Raw genomic sequence first — 16,690 nt, 5'->3', positions numbered from 1 at the left:
AGCGTGGTTTCTGGCATGAACTTCACCCCCCCGAGGATGTCAGTTATGACGAAACTAGTTGGGTGGAGTCTATGCTAATTCTCACAACGCTAATTCCTATGTGATCTGCAGACAGTTTTTTTACCTTGGAAATGGTTTTATCCTTGTCTGTTTGGACTTATGCTACTTCAATAAACCCTCACAGTTGTATGCTACGTTGGCATTCTTTTTCACCTTTTACTGTACTTGGGAGTGAGAAACAGAGCAGACACCTGTGTTGATACTTCCATCATCCTGTTTATATCCAAAGGCTGGATCGTACGTGTATTACACTCATTCACGCTTTACTAAGCTCCTATAACGTGGCGTCTAGTCATCTTTCTTTTTTCAGGTGCACTTTTGGTGTTCAATTGTTTATCATCACGAAGACATGAATATTAAATAACTTTTTGTTGGATTTCCTCACGGATTTGAACATTAATATTTTATATGTTCTCATGGACTATCACTGTCTATTTAATTAGCATTTTGGTTTTATCACTTCCTATTTTAGCTCTGAAATTTTGGGTTATAATTTTTTTACGCAGAATGTTCTGTTGTGTAATTGCCAGCTGCTATTTTGATTATTTAGCATTTCACCTGCGCAATTTCTATTCACATTTTTACACACTATTTCCTATTAATACATCTAACAAGTAGCAGAGTTACCGGATGGCAGGTGGGTCCTTGTTTTCGGATACTTGTTCACCAGCCATTTCCGTGTCCAGTTTCTCGTCCTTTGTGTCTGGCTGTAAAAAAGAAAAAGGCAAACAAATCGTATAAAACGGAGCAATGATAGTCAAACCATTTTGTTTTACAGCGTACAGTGTCTCGTTTTTCCAATGTCACCAAAACAGAGGGCAAGTTCATAATTCAGAGTTGTCACAAGAATAAGAGGTGAGGGTAAATCTTCCAGTAGGGACGGATGTTTCAATAACAGCTCTCTAAGGTGGGAATTCTTCTTATGTTGGAAAGATTTCCGTGCACATTAGTGCGATTTCAGATAACACTTGAGTCGCACAGAATCACATGGCAATGGAAATCACATTGCTTTCAATGTTTTCCCATCTACATCAATGCACTCAGCATGGTACCATTTTGGACAAAAATTCCTACTTTTGGTGCAATTCCAGTGTAATTCTGGGCCCATAGGTGATGCAAGCCACATCCAAGTTGCAATACATAATCACACTTAATATCGGATCAGAATTGGACTGCAGCAGTGTGAACCTAGCCTTCCTTTCATTTCCTGTTGCATCTCTGGGACAGGAAGTAAATGGACACAGGAGGGGGAATAAAACAAAAGAAAACCCACAAAAACATAAAAATGGGTCTTCTAACCCTACTCTATCCAAAACTAGGAATTGCAGCAGTTTAAAAAATCTGCTGGCTTATAAGGGTTTAAGTCCAATAACATGTAGGACACCTATTTACTACTTGCATCACATGTGCCAAACACAAGGCTCACTGGCCAAATACTACCCTCCAGGCCATGTCATGCGGCCCTTGCACCTCCCTCATCTTTGGCCCCGCCTTGTCTCATCAGGCAGCAGCTGAGAGGATAGAACTCCTCCAACAGATCCTGTGCTTCCCCATGCAGCCACAGAGAGGCTCGTCTCCGCCTTTACTGGTCTCAGCATTCAGCAGACTCTGGCAGCTCACTCCAGCCCTCCTCTAGTCCTCCTCCAGACCCTGCACTTACTGCTTCTTAGCTCTGCCCCAGCTCTTCCCAGCAGCAGTACATGCTAAGAGGGGTGCAATGTGGTGTAAGGGAAAGTGGGGGACTAGTGACATCTGATTGTGAGGGGGCTAAAGAACAGGCCATCTGAGAGCGACCATAATGCTTATGCAGACCTTGATGAATTTGAGTTGGACTCCCCAGACGTGCATTCTTCCTGAATGCTGTGAGCTATTTTTATACTCCTGGCGGTATGACAGGAGAGATTTGGCTGAGTGACTGCCCACTTCTCCTCTCCATTGTCCATTCACAGAAGGATATGTATTTTGTGAATTGGTTCTCTTAATAAAAAGCTTTATGTGATTGGGCAAAAGGAGAAAAAGGGACGGGCAGAGTGTCTGCACACAACTCAGATGATGTATCAGAGTTCTGAAGGTCTACCCTCTGGGTACTGGAAGTATAGGGATTATTACACTCCTAAGTGCTTAGTCAAAATGTAAATAGAAGAGAAGTCCACAAGGTGTTGTACACCTTATTGGATGTAACCTGTTGTAGCTACCATCCGCATTTTTTTTTCCCTGGCTGGCAAAATATAGTGCTACACTGCCTGTACAGTAACATCCTTTAGTCTTCATGCACACTGTGCTCCATTGGGGGCTTTTTATCCTTACAGGACAACAGCAGCTAAAAAAAAATGCAGTAAAAGCCATCTTTTTCATTAGCATTTATCAACGGCCTGCATTAATGCATTCTATTGGCCGGAATATTAATTTATTCTGGCCATTAAAATGCATTAATGAGCATAAACGCATAAAAAAAATGTCTGCCCAAATGCTCCTCTTTGAACGCACAAGTGATGTTTTTTTTTCTTCTGCCTCTTACTGTAAATGCCTATGTGTACATGGACACATAGGCTAACATGGAGGGGTGTTTAGAGGCAGAAACAAAATGCAGGTAATGCATTAAAGCGGAGTTCCCCCCAAAACTGGAACTTCCACTTTAAGTGAAGGTGACCCTCTGAGAGGGTTCCAGCTCCCACTTCCTCCCGGGGCACCGCAAGCAAATTCACTTCTCCCCCCCTCTCAGCAATCATCTGGGACATGTCACAGGTCCCAGATAATTGGCCGGCCAGTCACAGCATCCGCAGTGCGTGCCCACAGTGACAATGCCAGTGCCACAGAGAGGAGTGAGAGACCAACAGGCTTCGTTCCCCCGTATCGCTGGACCCTGGGACAGGTGAGTGTCCAATTATTAAAAAAGTCAGCAGCTGCAGTATTTGTACTTTATAGGGTAACTCCACTTTCGTAGGGAAAATTTTTAATAAAATAACGTATATAATTGTGACACAAGTTATATTGCACTTGAATAGTATTAAAAATGTTCTTTACTTTCCAATTAGGTATGTCATTTCCTGCTTGTGTGATTGGCTCACTGATTTTCCCAGAAGTCTGCACTAAAATTAAAATTCAATTTTGGGCACCCCCTTCAACAAACATGTCATTTTTGGTGAGATAGTCTCACATTAAATGGTAGACATGTTCTTTGAGTAAAAGCCTACTTGAGAAAGATTTTTTGTTTGTTTGATTATTTGTGTACATTAGTCAGCTCAGACGACAACTTTGGCTTACCTGTTTAACCAAACTATCTTTTTTTCGCCAGAACCACCATCTTCCAGATTTCTTTGGCATCTTTTCTTTCATCCAAGTCTCAATGGTATTCTAAAAACAACACAACGAATATCTAATGTTGCAGACAAAAAAGGTGCAATCATAGCAATGTGTTGCAGATAGCAAAAAGTAATAATGTGATATTAACCTTGGGTAAGTTTTTTTGGAATACTTGCAAACTCAGGATCATAGGTGCTGCCAGTACCCAGTTATAGTACCTGCAAAACAAATGCTTAGTAAGTACACTCACACACATGTATATGCAGAAACAAATGAATATGACAGACAATAAAACTCCTTCTGCTTTGAAAAAAGTAGGCCTTGTTGTTCACATGGGTGTTCCATGGATCCAGACGCAGGCAGTCCCATTCTATTGGGATGCAGCAGCAGTGGGTCCCCAAACACACACACACAGTGTCTTCAGTGACATGAACCCGCAATCCACATGGATATCAAATTGGGAGCAGCCACTACGTCTGAACTGACAGAAATGAGATTGCCTACATGTGGATGCATGGAAAACCTGTGAATACCGCACAGGCAAAACACGGCTCTCGCACGGGTGTATGCCTAAAGAATATGTAAGCCCAACGTTTTTATACTACCGATATGTGCCTGCTGTACCATGCACTTGCATGAAAAGGTATTCTGTTCTTTGTATTGCTTCCTTTGTGTGAAATCCCTGGTGACCTGCCAGTCCGTCTGCTTTCCTATTAAAAACTGACTACACTAAGCAGGAGAGCACATCATGGTCAGTTCTGTAGCTATGCTGGGAAATAAGCCTGCTTTTCTGCAATGATCAGACTTGTCCTGTAACCCCGCACCCCATCTAGCTCATTATGAAATACTTACCTTAGAACGAGGCACCGATATCTCAGACGACCCACGCCGAGGGAGCTGACATGTTCCCTGGGCGCGTCTTCTGGGTATCGCAGCTCCGGCGCTGTGAGCGGCCGAAGCCGTGATATCGTCACTCCCACGCATGCGAGCAGGAGATTTCTTTCTGGCAGGGTCAGGCGTCTGCCGGACTTTCAGCCAAGAATCCCCTGTGCGCATGCACCGCTGCAGTCAGAGGCGCATTGCGAGGGGAATATCTCCTAAACCATACAGGTTTAGGAGATTTTTTTTTACCTACAGGTAAGTCTTATTATAGGCTTTCCTGTAGGTTAAACATATAGAAAAAAAAAAGACTATACAACCACTTTAAATAACATTTAAAGCACATGTGGCTTCAAAATACACCGTACATAGTCTGTACAAGAAAGATTGCTGATAGGCACACAGTAGTTATACCGAGTACACACGATAAGAAATTAGGATGAGAAATATCACTTTTGAAGCGATTGTACAATAATCGAATTGTTAGTACACTGCTTTCTAGAGCTGAACATGACAGTTCATCAGAAGAGCCAAACACAACATTTTTCTGGTACAATAACAGAACAAACGATTTTTGTTTAATCAGTACAGTATTCGCCTGAAAGAAAAACAAAAATCGGAAGACCAAGACTACGCATGCTCAGAAATGAAAGAATACATTACAATGCAGTACAACACATATCACTTCCGAAGTTGTATTCTGTCATAGGAGAATTTTTGGAACTTTAATAAGCTATTGGTTTTTGATATAAGACTAGCATGCAAAACAAACGGATGATCATTCATTCGATATACTCATCGTGTGTACCAGGCTTAACACATGGTCAAGTGTCTAATCCTTAAGTATTGCTATTTGTCTGCAGATTTGCCCAACACAGGAACAAAATCTCAGAGTGCAATCTGTGCAGGCAAGGGTTAACCACTTGCTGACTGCCTATTTACTGTGTCAGCTCTATTGTGTGTAATCACATCCCTTTGGCGTGTGTGCGCTGCCGGAGGTGCGAATGCATGCCGTTTGGACACAGGAGGTGCCAACCGGTGGGTCCGGCGGACCTGATGTCTGCTGGTCACCTGCGATTGTTCCCTAGAGGCAGGGATGAAGGTGGAGATCTTGTATTCCTGCTAAGCAGGAACACCGATCTCGGTCTTCATCCAGTCAGACCACCCCCCACACAGTTAGCAGGTACCAGCTAGGAGCACACTTAACCCTTCGATTGCCTCCGATGTTAACACCTTCCCTACCAGTGTCATTAGTACAGTAACAGTGCATTTTTTTTTTTTTTAGCACTGATCACTAATGAGGCCACTGGTCACCCCACAAAAGTGTCAAAAGTGTCAGTTAGGTGTCTGATTTGTCTGCCGCAATGTCGCAGTCCCGGGAAAAAAATAAAAATAAATCACCGCAAGTACTAGTAAAAAGATAAATAAAAATGTCATAAAAATAGACCCGATTACTTTTGCGCAAACCAATACATGCTTATTGGGATTTTTTATCAAAAATATGTAGCTAAATAGATATTAGCCCTAAACTGATGAAGAAATTCAATTTTTTACATATATTTATTGGATATGTTTTATAGCAGAAAGTAAAATATATTGTTTTAAAAAACAAAATAAAAAATTGTTGCTCTTCTTTGTTTATAGCGCAAAAAATAAAAAAAAACGCAGAGGCGATCAAATACCACCAAAAGAAAGTGGGTACAGTGCACGACCGCGCAATGGCAGTTAAAGTAACGCAGTGCTGTATCGCAAAAAATGGCCTGGTCATTAAGGGGGTAAAGCCTTCTGGGGCTGAAGTGCTTAATAATCAACTAAAACAAGCAATCACAAACAGGAGGCAGACAAGAACAGCCGGGGCTATGGTGGTTTACTGTGCAATACCTGTTATAGATCCTCACAACTAGATTAGGATTGTCAATTATCCCCGGGTTTTCTGCAAACTGTTGATATGTGATGATGTGTTCTTTGAATTTCTCTAGAAAAAAAAAAAAAAAAGAAGATTTACATTTCTATAAAAAAAGGACTAAGAAACATCATATTTAAAGCCCAACTCTAACCATTTAAAAAAAAAATTTGGATAGAGTGGGATAGCGTTGTCATATTTTTATATTCATCTAGGAAGATTGTCCCTCACTGCTTCTCCTTATAATAACAATACCTTCAGTTTATTGTATGGGTATCAAAAGAAGGGAAGGCACAAAGAACAAAAAATAAATAAAAACAGAAAAGCAATAATCTATGGAAGCCAATCAGGATTTTTTTTTTTAACAGCGTTTTCTACAGGTATCCATAACCCGATTGCCATGAGTTACTGCGTTTACTATTTCTTGGATTGCTTTTTTTTTTCTTTTTAAGTCAAACATGCAACATATAACGTTAAGGGAAAACTGCTATAGATTTGGAGCAGTAAAACCAACACTTTGAGACACAACCCCTGTGCGGCACGGAGAGTATAAATGATGGGCTGAGGCCTAAATCTTTGCACAGTTGGAGACTGCTTATTATAGAATTTCTACGTTTCAGATTAGCTAAGCTGCTGCAAACAGCATACTTTCAGTGAAATTCTATGATGTCATCTAGTCCCTGTGAGGGGTCTGTTCCACTAACGGGCACCAGATGTCTGCTAATCAGTAACATTGCATACAGGAAAATGGCTTACAGGAAGCAAATGAAAGACAAGTTTATCTGCCACTCTAAAAATGCTAATGAATAAACGCCTGTCCTGGGGCTGCTGTAGGGGAAAAGTGCCAGTACAATTCACCTTTAGATATCTCTCCATTCTCACTTAGGCCTCCACAAAGAGAGAGCGTTACATCTGGCAAGTCCATTGCTGAATCAGAGAGGCATTCTGTACCACTATCCGCAGCAGCGCTACCCACAGACTGGGGGGACTGGGAGCCTGAGAGCATGTCCGATTCCATCCACTGCCTGGAACCTGGATCTGATTCGCTGCAATACAAGTAGATTATCTCAGTGTTAATACAAAAAGCATCATCAATGTAAACTTGAATTAAAGTGGCTGTAAACCACTGTTGTTGTTATATCATTCTAATACTATAAGGCGGCTTACCTGTATGTATTGCAAATATTTCCTAAACTTGCACGGTCTAGGAAATATTCAGACTGCATGCAGAAGATGACATCATCAGCACATGCAGCTCCATAAGCCGGACCTTCAGAGCCTGTGCCGGAAACGGTGGCTCCTGCCTGCATACGCTGAAGTCAGCACAGTGGTGTAGTGGGTAGCACTCTTGCTTAGCAGTAAAAAGGGTCGCTGGTTCGAATTCCAACCACGACACTACCTGCCTGGAGTTTGCTTGTTCTCCCTGTGCCTGGGTGGGTTTCCTCCGGTTTCCTCCCACACTCCAAAGACATGCAGGTAGGTTAATTGGCTTCTGTCCAAAATTGGCCCTAGTATATGAATGGGGACCTTGAATTGTGGACTCCTTGAGGGTAGGGACCGATGTGAGTGTGCAATGTACAGGGACAATTGTAGACACTCACTCAGGTTGAACTGGATGGACTGGTGTCTTTATTCAACCTTACTAACTATGTAACTATAACCATGTCATCGTGGCTTGCCCACTCACAACGCCGCATCTTAGCACATTATGCTGTTATCGTACAAGTGTTTTTTTTTGTCAGCGGTTTACAACTGCTTTAAAATATTGCAGTCATTGTTGAAGATTGGAACATTAAATGCACCAATGCTGGTGTCACTACAAGCCTCTAAAAGGATAAGTGCTCTTAAAAGTGGAAATTCACCTTGGAATTGTTAAATGAGCTTTAAAGTGGTTGTAAACTCCAAATGAATAAATAAATAAAAAAAACCTGCAAGACAAAAGGCATAATTAGCTAGTATGCATCACATACTAGCTCATTATGAAATACTTAGTTTAGATTGAAGCTGTTGCAGTGGTCCCCGCACACCGCTGTGACCGGCAACATGTCTCCCGGAGTTATTTCCGGGTTCGTGGGCTCTGGCACTGTGACTGGCCAGAGCCACGATGACGTTATTTCATCGCAAGCTGCCGGGCATGGCGCAGCTTCTGAAGAAACAGCCCAAGAGGGCTGTTTCTTCAGTGCACATGTGCTGATGCCGTCAGCACATGCGGATACAGTGAATATCTCCTAAACTGTGCAAGTTTAGGAGATATTCACAATATAATAAGGCTTACCTGTAGGTAAAAGTGGTGCAACAGGGTTTACAACCACTTTAAATGACAAAGTAAAACCTTGTAACTGTCTAAATGAACAATTCTAAGTTACAATTTCATCTGCGCTGTAGCTCGTCCAATATCAGCCTGTGAAGCCACAGTGTTTTTTCAGCGACAACAAACCTCCCCATGGTATCACTCACTCCCCTCTTCCCATCTACATCTTTGACTGGCAGGTAAGGGCATACAGCAAGCATGTTTACCATGTTCCCAGCAATCTCAGAAAAGTACATGTGTCCAAAATGTGCTGATGCAACTCCTGGTTGAATGGACCTTGCAGAAGCCTGCTGCAAGAATAAATTTGCACTCATGGACAGAGCAACGTATTTCATGTTTAACAGATGGACATGGTTTACAGAGGAAAACTTTGACATCACTGACCCACCTGCCTGTGATCGTCCTTTCCACTCAATCACAGGGGATTTGAACAGTCTAGCAATTTATTAAAAAAAAAAGTATAAGTGACAATAAAAATGCACTTACTAGTTAAAAGTGAATCAAGGCTGGTCATAAACCCATATAGACCTCCATAGGATCACCATGAGGCTGTGCAGAGACCTCCAGCTGTTGCAAAACTACAAGTCCCATCATGCCTCTGGATGTCATGTTTGTGGCTGTCAGAGTCTTGCTATGCCTCATGGGACTTGTAGTTCTGCAACAGCTGGAGGTCCGCTAATTGCATATCCCTGCTGTAGGGCTTTACAGGCATGTGGCTAGATGAAGCAGAGTTCTTGATGGAAGTACTTTTAACTAGTGAGTGTATTATTATTATCTTTTATATTTTTTTATTAAATCGCTACACCTAGATGGAGGTGCCCTCTTGTTTTTGTTTTTTAAATGTGCATTAGAATCTCAAGATCTTATCTGAGAGAAGCTGCATCCACTTCACTTGGTTTTCCCTACCACTCTCCTGGCCCTCTTATGTGCCCCGTTAAATGACAGTTGGGTTCTATGCAGCACAAAACCTTATTCATTTTCTTAGGATTTCAGCAGTGAATAGCTATAGCTTGAGGAGCTTGATGTACCAACTATGCAATGTTAGTACAGCAATCTTCCCGCTAAGCTACTGTGTTCCGACCCTGGGACTGCATCCCCCAACCAGAACACACCGTTAAGTGTTTGCAGGCATTAGCTGCCAGCGCTGATTGGTTTTCCTGTTGGAGAGGCTGATGAAAACATGGGCAAAATGTAGGCCGGTGTCTGTTGGGCCGATATTTGGCCCGTGTGTACTAGGCTTAAGAGATAAGCACCTAAATCTGCTATTTGCAAATGTGGCTTATTTCTTTACATCTTTATGAACATTCAAAAGCTTGCCATTTACTTTGCAGGTTGTGGTGGTGAATTTCCACTTTTAAGAGGAAGTGGACCCTGGTGGGTTTTACTTCCTCTTTATTTCCCTGCAAAGGTAAAGCATAATGGGCTATGATGCATTGCATCGTAGCACATTATGTGTCACTTACCTGACACCAAAGCCCGCGCTGTTGCCGTGGTCCCCATGAGCAGGGAGCATCAATCTTTGCCCCTCTTCCTTCCGCGGTCGTTAACTCTGGCTCTGTGACTTGCTGGAGTCGCGTGATTGCAGTCACAGTTGCCTATTGCAGTCACACAATTATTCAATATTGTGGGGATACAAACTCATGGAAGGATTTTTGTTCCTGTTTGACTTTCATCCAATATTAATATATTGTTTCTAGGAAGATCATTACTTAGACCTTTCCAGGAAAAATTTATGATGTTTATCAACTATCAAAGTTACTCTTGGGGGTGTACGTATGCCTGTGGTGGCCATCTTGGTCTGTAGACAACGCTGTCTAATTTTAATGAATTGTTGGTGGTATTTTCTATTTTTGATTAGCGTTAAGTGAATTTGTACAATAAAATAATTTACATTTTTGCAAAAATTGGCTGTTCCTCTCTGAAGATTTGCTTTTGGGAATCCTCTTTAATTCCCTCCTATTTTCTATATGGAATCACATGACGCATGCGCACGGGAGCCGCCAGTCATGGCATGACCCCTATTATAAACGGCACGATGTGCCCTTTCAAGTGCGCATGACATCGGCGCTCACCTTTTTCGTAAATATCCTCCACGGTTTAGGAGATATTTCCAACACCTACAGGTAAGCCTTAATATAGGCTTACCTGTAGGTAAAAGTGGTTGTACAGGGTGTACAACCACTTCCCGCCCAGCCTATAGCAAAATGACGGCCGCGGTGGTTGAGTTATCCTGACTGAGGCTCTTTACCACATGTTTATCAGCGCAGCACCCCCCCCCCCCCCCTCGAATGCCCAGTGGACAACCAGGGAAGCCGCCAGGACCACCAGGGAATAGGGCAACATGTGGATGGCCAGCTATGTGTCCCATGGCCATCCACATGTGCAAATGAATGCCCAATCTGTGCCAATCAGTGCCCACAAATAGGCACTGACTGGCACCATTATGTAACAAATTACATCAGTGATGCCCAGCAATGCCACCCATCAGTGTCACCCAGTGTCCATGAGTTCCACCGATCAGTGCCCATCCATGCCACCTATCCGTGCCCATCAGTGGCACCTACTAGTGCCACCTATCAGTGCCACCTCATTGGTGTCCATCAGTGCCCGTCATTGAAGAAAAAAAACATACTTATTTCGAAAAAAAAAATTAAAAAATGTTAACCGGAAGAAAAACTTGTTTTTTTTATTAAAAAAAAAAAAAAAAAAAAAAAAAAAATCGCACAGGTGATCAAATACCACCAAAAGAATTCTCTATTTGTGGAAACAAAATTATAAAAAAATTTGTTTGGGTACAGTGTTGTATGACCGCGCAATTGTCATTCAAATTGCTACAGCGCTGAAAGCTGAAACTTGTCTTGGGCAGGAAGGTGTATAAGTGCCTGGTATTGAAGTAGTTAAATGACGTATAGTTTATGACCCCCTCGTAGCAGATGGCACAGGCACCAACTTTCTCGGGCCTCATGTTTGAGGGAAAAAAACAATGTTTTGAGGCATATTGATGCATTCTGATGCAAAACGCGAAAAAAAAAAAAGTGAACGCATGCATAAAGGTGGGGTCTTTCAGTTATATTGGCAAAGCAGAGAGGACATGAAATTTTTTCAACACATACATCCATGTCAGGTGCTTTATTGAGATCTATACAGGGAGATCAGTGCTTGTAGCTCCCTCCGCCACCGCATCAATCAGCCCTGACTGCCCAGGTATCGGGTCAAACATTGGACCTTTTGCACGAGTACTCATGCAAATGCTCGGTATCGGCACCAATACTGATACTAGTATCTGTATCAGTGCAACCCTAGTACATACATATTATCTTTGTCTCTAAAATATTATGCATATATACCGATCAGTCATAACTTTATGACCAATGACTATTTAGGTGAATACGTTGATTATTTCCTTATAATGGCATCTAAAAGTCGGTGGGATACATTAGGCTCAAGTAAACATGTTGTCCCTGAAGTTGATGTTTTGAAAGTTGAAATATGGGCATTACAGTTTGTTGTGTATGGGGCTGCATAGCCGCAGACTGGTCAGGGTGCCAATGCTGACCTGTGTGCACAGCCAAAAGCACTTGCAAAGAGCATGTGGGCATCAAAACTGGACCACAGAGCAATAGAAGAAGGTGGTCTGGGCTGATGAATCACTTTTTAAAAAAAATGTTTTTACATCATGTGGTTTGCCGTGTGCGTATGTGTCTCTTACATGCGGAAGAGATGGCACCAGGATGCAGTATGGGAAGAAGGCAAACTAACAAAGGCAATGTGGAGGATAATGCGCCTTGTCACATTGCAAAAATGGTTCAAGAATGGCTTGAGGAACATAATGAGTTTGACATAAGGACTTCTCCAGATCTCAACCCGATCGAGCATCTGTGGGATGTGCTGGAAAAACAAAGTCCAATCCATGGGGGCCCCAACCTTTAACTTATAGGACATAAAGGATCTACTACCGATGGCCTAGTACCAGATATCACACTATATTTTCAGAGGTCTAGTGGCATCCATGCCTCGGCAGAACAGGGCTATATTTGTCAGCAAAAGGGGGACCTACTCAATATTAGGTGGGTGGTCATAAAGTTATGGCTGATCAGTGTATACATTATTTGAATCTGTGTGTAAAATTACATCATCCTACAGACTATTTTGTAAAAGTGTGAGAACCCATTTGTCTTTCATGCATCTTTGTTTTGACAGCAAGTTATATACTAATAAGTTTGTTCTGTTACTAAATGGCTGGGAAACTATTTCTGTTGGCATGCATGTAGAAATGATGTAAACCAGGACGGCATTAATACTTGACACTTGCACTCATTTATAAAGCAGCATGCAAAGGGGTGATAAATTGGCACATATTATGCTAAATTAAAAACCAAAAAACGGAAAATTGTATACTCACCTTTCCGTAATTTTCCTTTCCTGACGCATCCCATGGCAGCACACACAGTGGGTTGTGACTCCGCCTCCACAACCTGATAGGACTGGTTAGCTATAAGGTTTGAAGAGGAGTCCACCGTTGCATTCTCAGTAACTATCACCTTAGAGGGGTGGGATCCTGTGTGCTGCCATGGGATGCGTCAGGAAAGGAAAATTACGGAAAGGTGAGTATACAATTTTCCGTTTTCCTGACGCATCATGGCAGCACACACAGTGGGAAATAACTCGCTACATGGGAGGGTGCGTTTTAGAAGTTTTCTTTATTTACTCAAGTACAGGATATAGATGAGTTTGATTGAATAATTGATCTCCCGAACTCAACCGTGGTTAATTGAGCCGGATCTATTCTATAGTGAGACATGAATGTGGTTTTTGATGACCAAGTTGCTGCCTTGCAAATAGTCTCTGGTGATACTCTGCTGTATGCTGCCCATGAGGTCGCCATCGCTCTCGTCGAATGCGCTTTCAGGCTTTCCGGTATTGGAAGATGTTGAACTAGATATGCTTTTTTGATGGCTTTAATCAACCATGAGGATATTGTTCTTGAGGAAGCCGCTTGACCTTTTTTGGCGCCATGCGGAATGACTAGGAGGTTTTCTGACTTCCTGAATGGAGCGGTAGCCTCCAGGTAGGCGGATATTGCAGACTTCACGTCCAGAGGGTGTGGATTTCCATCTGTGTTGAGAAATACGGGAAGATTGATCTCTGGATTAAAGTGGAAGCTAGAAGCTACCTTTGGCACAAACCGTTCCGAAGGTCTGAGTACGACCCTGTCTGGGAAGAAAACTAGGTGTGGTTCTTTGATTAGTAGAGCTTGCAGCTCAGAGACCCTCTTGGCCGATGTGATTGCAACTAGAAACGATAGCTTTAGTGTCAAGTCCCATAGGGATATTGATCCCCCCGTCGAGAAAGGTTCTTTGGTTAAAGCTTCCAGGACAATCGATAGGTCCCAGGTCGGAAAAATTGGTTTTCTAGGAGGCCTTATTTTTAGGCATGCTTTCTGAAATTGGATGATGAGGGGATTTAAGGCCCACTTGATTCCTGTCATTGCGGATATGGCAGAGACATGAACTTTTAAAGTGCTTGATCTTAAGCCTTTCTCTAGGCCTAGTTGTAGGAATTCTAACACCTGAGAGACTGAAGGAGAAAGGGGATTCCAGGACTGTAGCTGGGCTATTGCAGAAAATCTTTTCCAAATCTTATTATATATGTCGTTTGTCGACTTCTTCCTTGCTTGTTGTAAGGTGGATATTACTCTTAATGAACAACCCTGATCTAGTAACCTTTCCCTTTCAGTTTCCAAGCCGTCAGGTGTAGTCGTTCTGGTGACGGGTGTAGAAATTTCCCCTGTGAGAGCAAGTCTGGGAACAGTGGAAGTGGGAGAGGCTCTTCTGTGCTCAATTGCAGGATGGCCGGAAACCACGGTCTTCGGGGCCAGAAGGGCAACACTGCTATTACCGTGGAAGACGAAGTCCTCAGTCTGGCCAGAAACCTGGCTATCAAGGGCACCGGAGGGAATATGTAACCAAGGCGAAACTCCCAAGGATGGTGGAGACAGTCGATCCCTGTTGCTGCTGGATAGGCGGTCCTTGCTAAGAAGCGAGTGCATTTGCGATTCGCTGGAGTCGCTGCCAGATCTATGTCGGGAACACCCCATTTGTGTGTCAGAAGAGTAAAGGCCTTGTGACTGAGAGACCACTCGTTGTTTGAAATAAATATTCGACTTAGATCGTCCGCGAGTTGGTTGTGAATTGCAGGTACGTATACTGCCTTCAGATCCGTCAGGTAGACTTGGGCCCACTCGATTATAGGTCGTACTTCCCGCATTAGGACTTTGCTTCTTGTGCCCCCTTGCCTGTGGACATAATTCACAGCCACTGTGTTGTCCATACGCAGGAGGACATTCTTCCCTGAAAGGAGAGGACTGAAAGTTAGAAGTGCTTGCCATGCAGCCCTGAGTTCCAGAACATTCGAGACTATCCCCTGTGGACAGAAGGGCCAGCGGCCCTGTGCTCCCCGATCTAGATGATACGCACCCCAGCCAAGGTAACTGGCATCTGACGTTACTATTTCTGGGAGTGGATGAACGATAGGACGACGGCGAGTTAGATTGTTGGTTTGAGTCCACCCACGTACTGACTCCTTGACTGCTCTGGTGATTGTTATTTGTTGTGACATGGACACCCCGTTCCATTGTTTTAGGAACGAATTCTGAAATACCCTGGAGTTCCATTGAGACCACTGAACCATTAGAAAGGTTGATGACATTGAGCCCAGAATACTTAAGCATTTTCTTGCAGATAGGTGTTCTACTGATAGTAGCTTTCTCACTTTGCGGATAAGAGGACGAATTTTCTCCTGGGGAAGCCCTACCGTGTTGGATCTGGTGTCCAATTCGGCTCCTAGGAAGACCATCTTCTGCACTGGGACCAGGTTGCTCTTCCTCCAATTCACTATCCACCCGAATTGCTGGAGTGTGGAAATCAGAATTGAACGATGTCGTAGAAGTATTTCTCGGCTGTCTGCTAGAAGAAGAATATCGTCGAGGTAGTGTAGGACTCTTAGACCTCTTTCTCTCAGTAGTGCTATAACCGGAAGTAACACCTTTGTGAAGGTCCTGGGTGCCGTTGATATCCCAAATGGGAGGCTTTTGAATTGAAAGTGTTGTTTGCCTATCGCAAAGCGTAGATACTTTTGAAAGGTTTGATGCACTGGAATGTGTAGATAAGCGTCGGATAAATCGACCGAGAGCATCCAATCTTTCTCCCCTATTGCTAGTAATATTGATTGGAGACTCTCCATCTTGAATGATTCGACTAGAATCATTTGGTTTAACTTCTTTAAATCCAACACGGGCCTCAGGTCGCCTGTTTTCTTTGACACCAAGAAAAGGGGGGAGTAGAACCCCTCTCCTCTCTGCTCCTGTGGAACTTCTATAATTGCTTGCTTCTGGAGCAACTCCATAATGTATCTGACTAAAAGCTTTCGCTTCAGGCGCGAAAAGGGTAGCTTGGTAGATTTGTAGTGTTTTTTTGGCGGTTTTTGCTTGAATTTCCACCTGTGACCTTGCTGAATGGTGGATATCGCCCAGGGTTCTTCTATTTTGTCTACCCAAGTTTGGGCAAATAGCCTCAGCCTCGCACCAACTATTGCGGGCTGGGCATGCGTGGCATCAAAAAGATTTTTGTTGGTCTCCCGGCGCGGTTGTCTTCGATTTTTGGACTCTTACAAAAGAGGGTTGTGTGCTTCGCCAATTCCGTTTGAATTCTTTGCCGGGTCTATAGGACCTTACGTCCCGGTACCTTTCCGGAAGGTGACGTCTGAAAGGCGGATTTTTCTGCTGCTTGGATCTTCTGTCCGATGGTATTAGACCCGATTTTCCCCCCGTGACCTTTGATATTGCGGAATCTAATTTTGAGCCAAAAAGGTTAGTGCCATCATAAGGGATCTTACACCAGCTGGATTTGGAAGTCGCATCAGCAACCCAAGGTTTTAGCCAGAGAGCCCTTCTGGAAGTTACTGAGGCCAGCATTGCTCTTGCTGATGACCGAATAACGTCCACCGCCGCCTCCGCTACGAAATCACCCGCAAGGCTAAGTTCCTGCAGAGCTGAAATAATTTTGTCTTGGTCCGCCGCTTCTGCGATTAATTTTTCAACTCCAGATGTCCAGGAGGTGATGGCTCTACCGACCGCTGCTAGGGCGATTGCGGGCCTACAGGCCCCCCCCGCTGCTGAGTAGGCTTTCTTAAGGTCGAGATCGATTTTGCGATCCATCACATCTCTAAAGGTTACG

General features: G+C 43.3%; 1 protein-coding gene across 2 annotated transcripts in view; it reads right to left on the bottom strand.

Annotated features, from left to right (window-relative positions):
* Positions 1 to 16,690, bottom strand: part of LPIN2 (lipin 2) — a 153,497-nt gene that overhangs the window by 40,623 nt on the left and 96,184 nt on the right. For both annotated transcript variants that reach the window (XM_077492525.1, XM_077492524.1), the window contains exons 9-13: positions 7,004 to 7,191; positions 6,124 to 6,217; positions 3,512 to 3,581; positions 3,325 to 3,414; positions 688 to 767 (exon numbers count right to left, since the gene is read on the bottom strand). In XM_077492525.1, coding sequence (XP_077348651.1) covers positions 688 to 767; positions 3,325 to 3,414; positions 3,512 to 3,581; positions 6,124 to 6,217; positions 7,004 to 7,191 — 522 coding nt within the window. The remainder of the gene's footprint in view (positions 1 to 687; positions 768 to 3,324; positions 3,415 to 3,511; positions 3,582 to 6,123; positions 6,218 to 7,003; positions 7,192 to 16,690) is intronic.

Source organism: Lithobates pipiens, unplaced genomic scaffold, assembly GCF_037356315.1.
Source record: "Lithobates pipiens isolate NorthernLeopardFrog02 unplaced genomic scaffold, aLitPip1_a1.2 Scaffold_19, whole genome shotgun sequence".
In the NCBI taxonomy this organism is placed as follows: domain Eukaryota; kingdom Metazoa; phylum Chordata; class Amphibia; order Anura; family Ranidae; genus Lithobates; species Lithobates pipiens.
The sequence above is the reverse complement of the archived record's forward strand: the minus strand, read 5'-3'. Positions and strand labels throughout refer to the sequence as shown.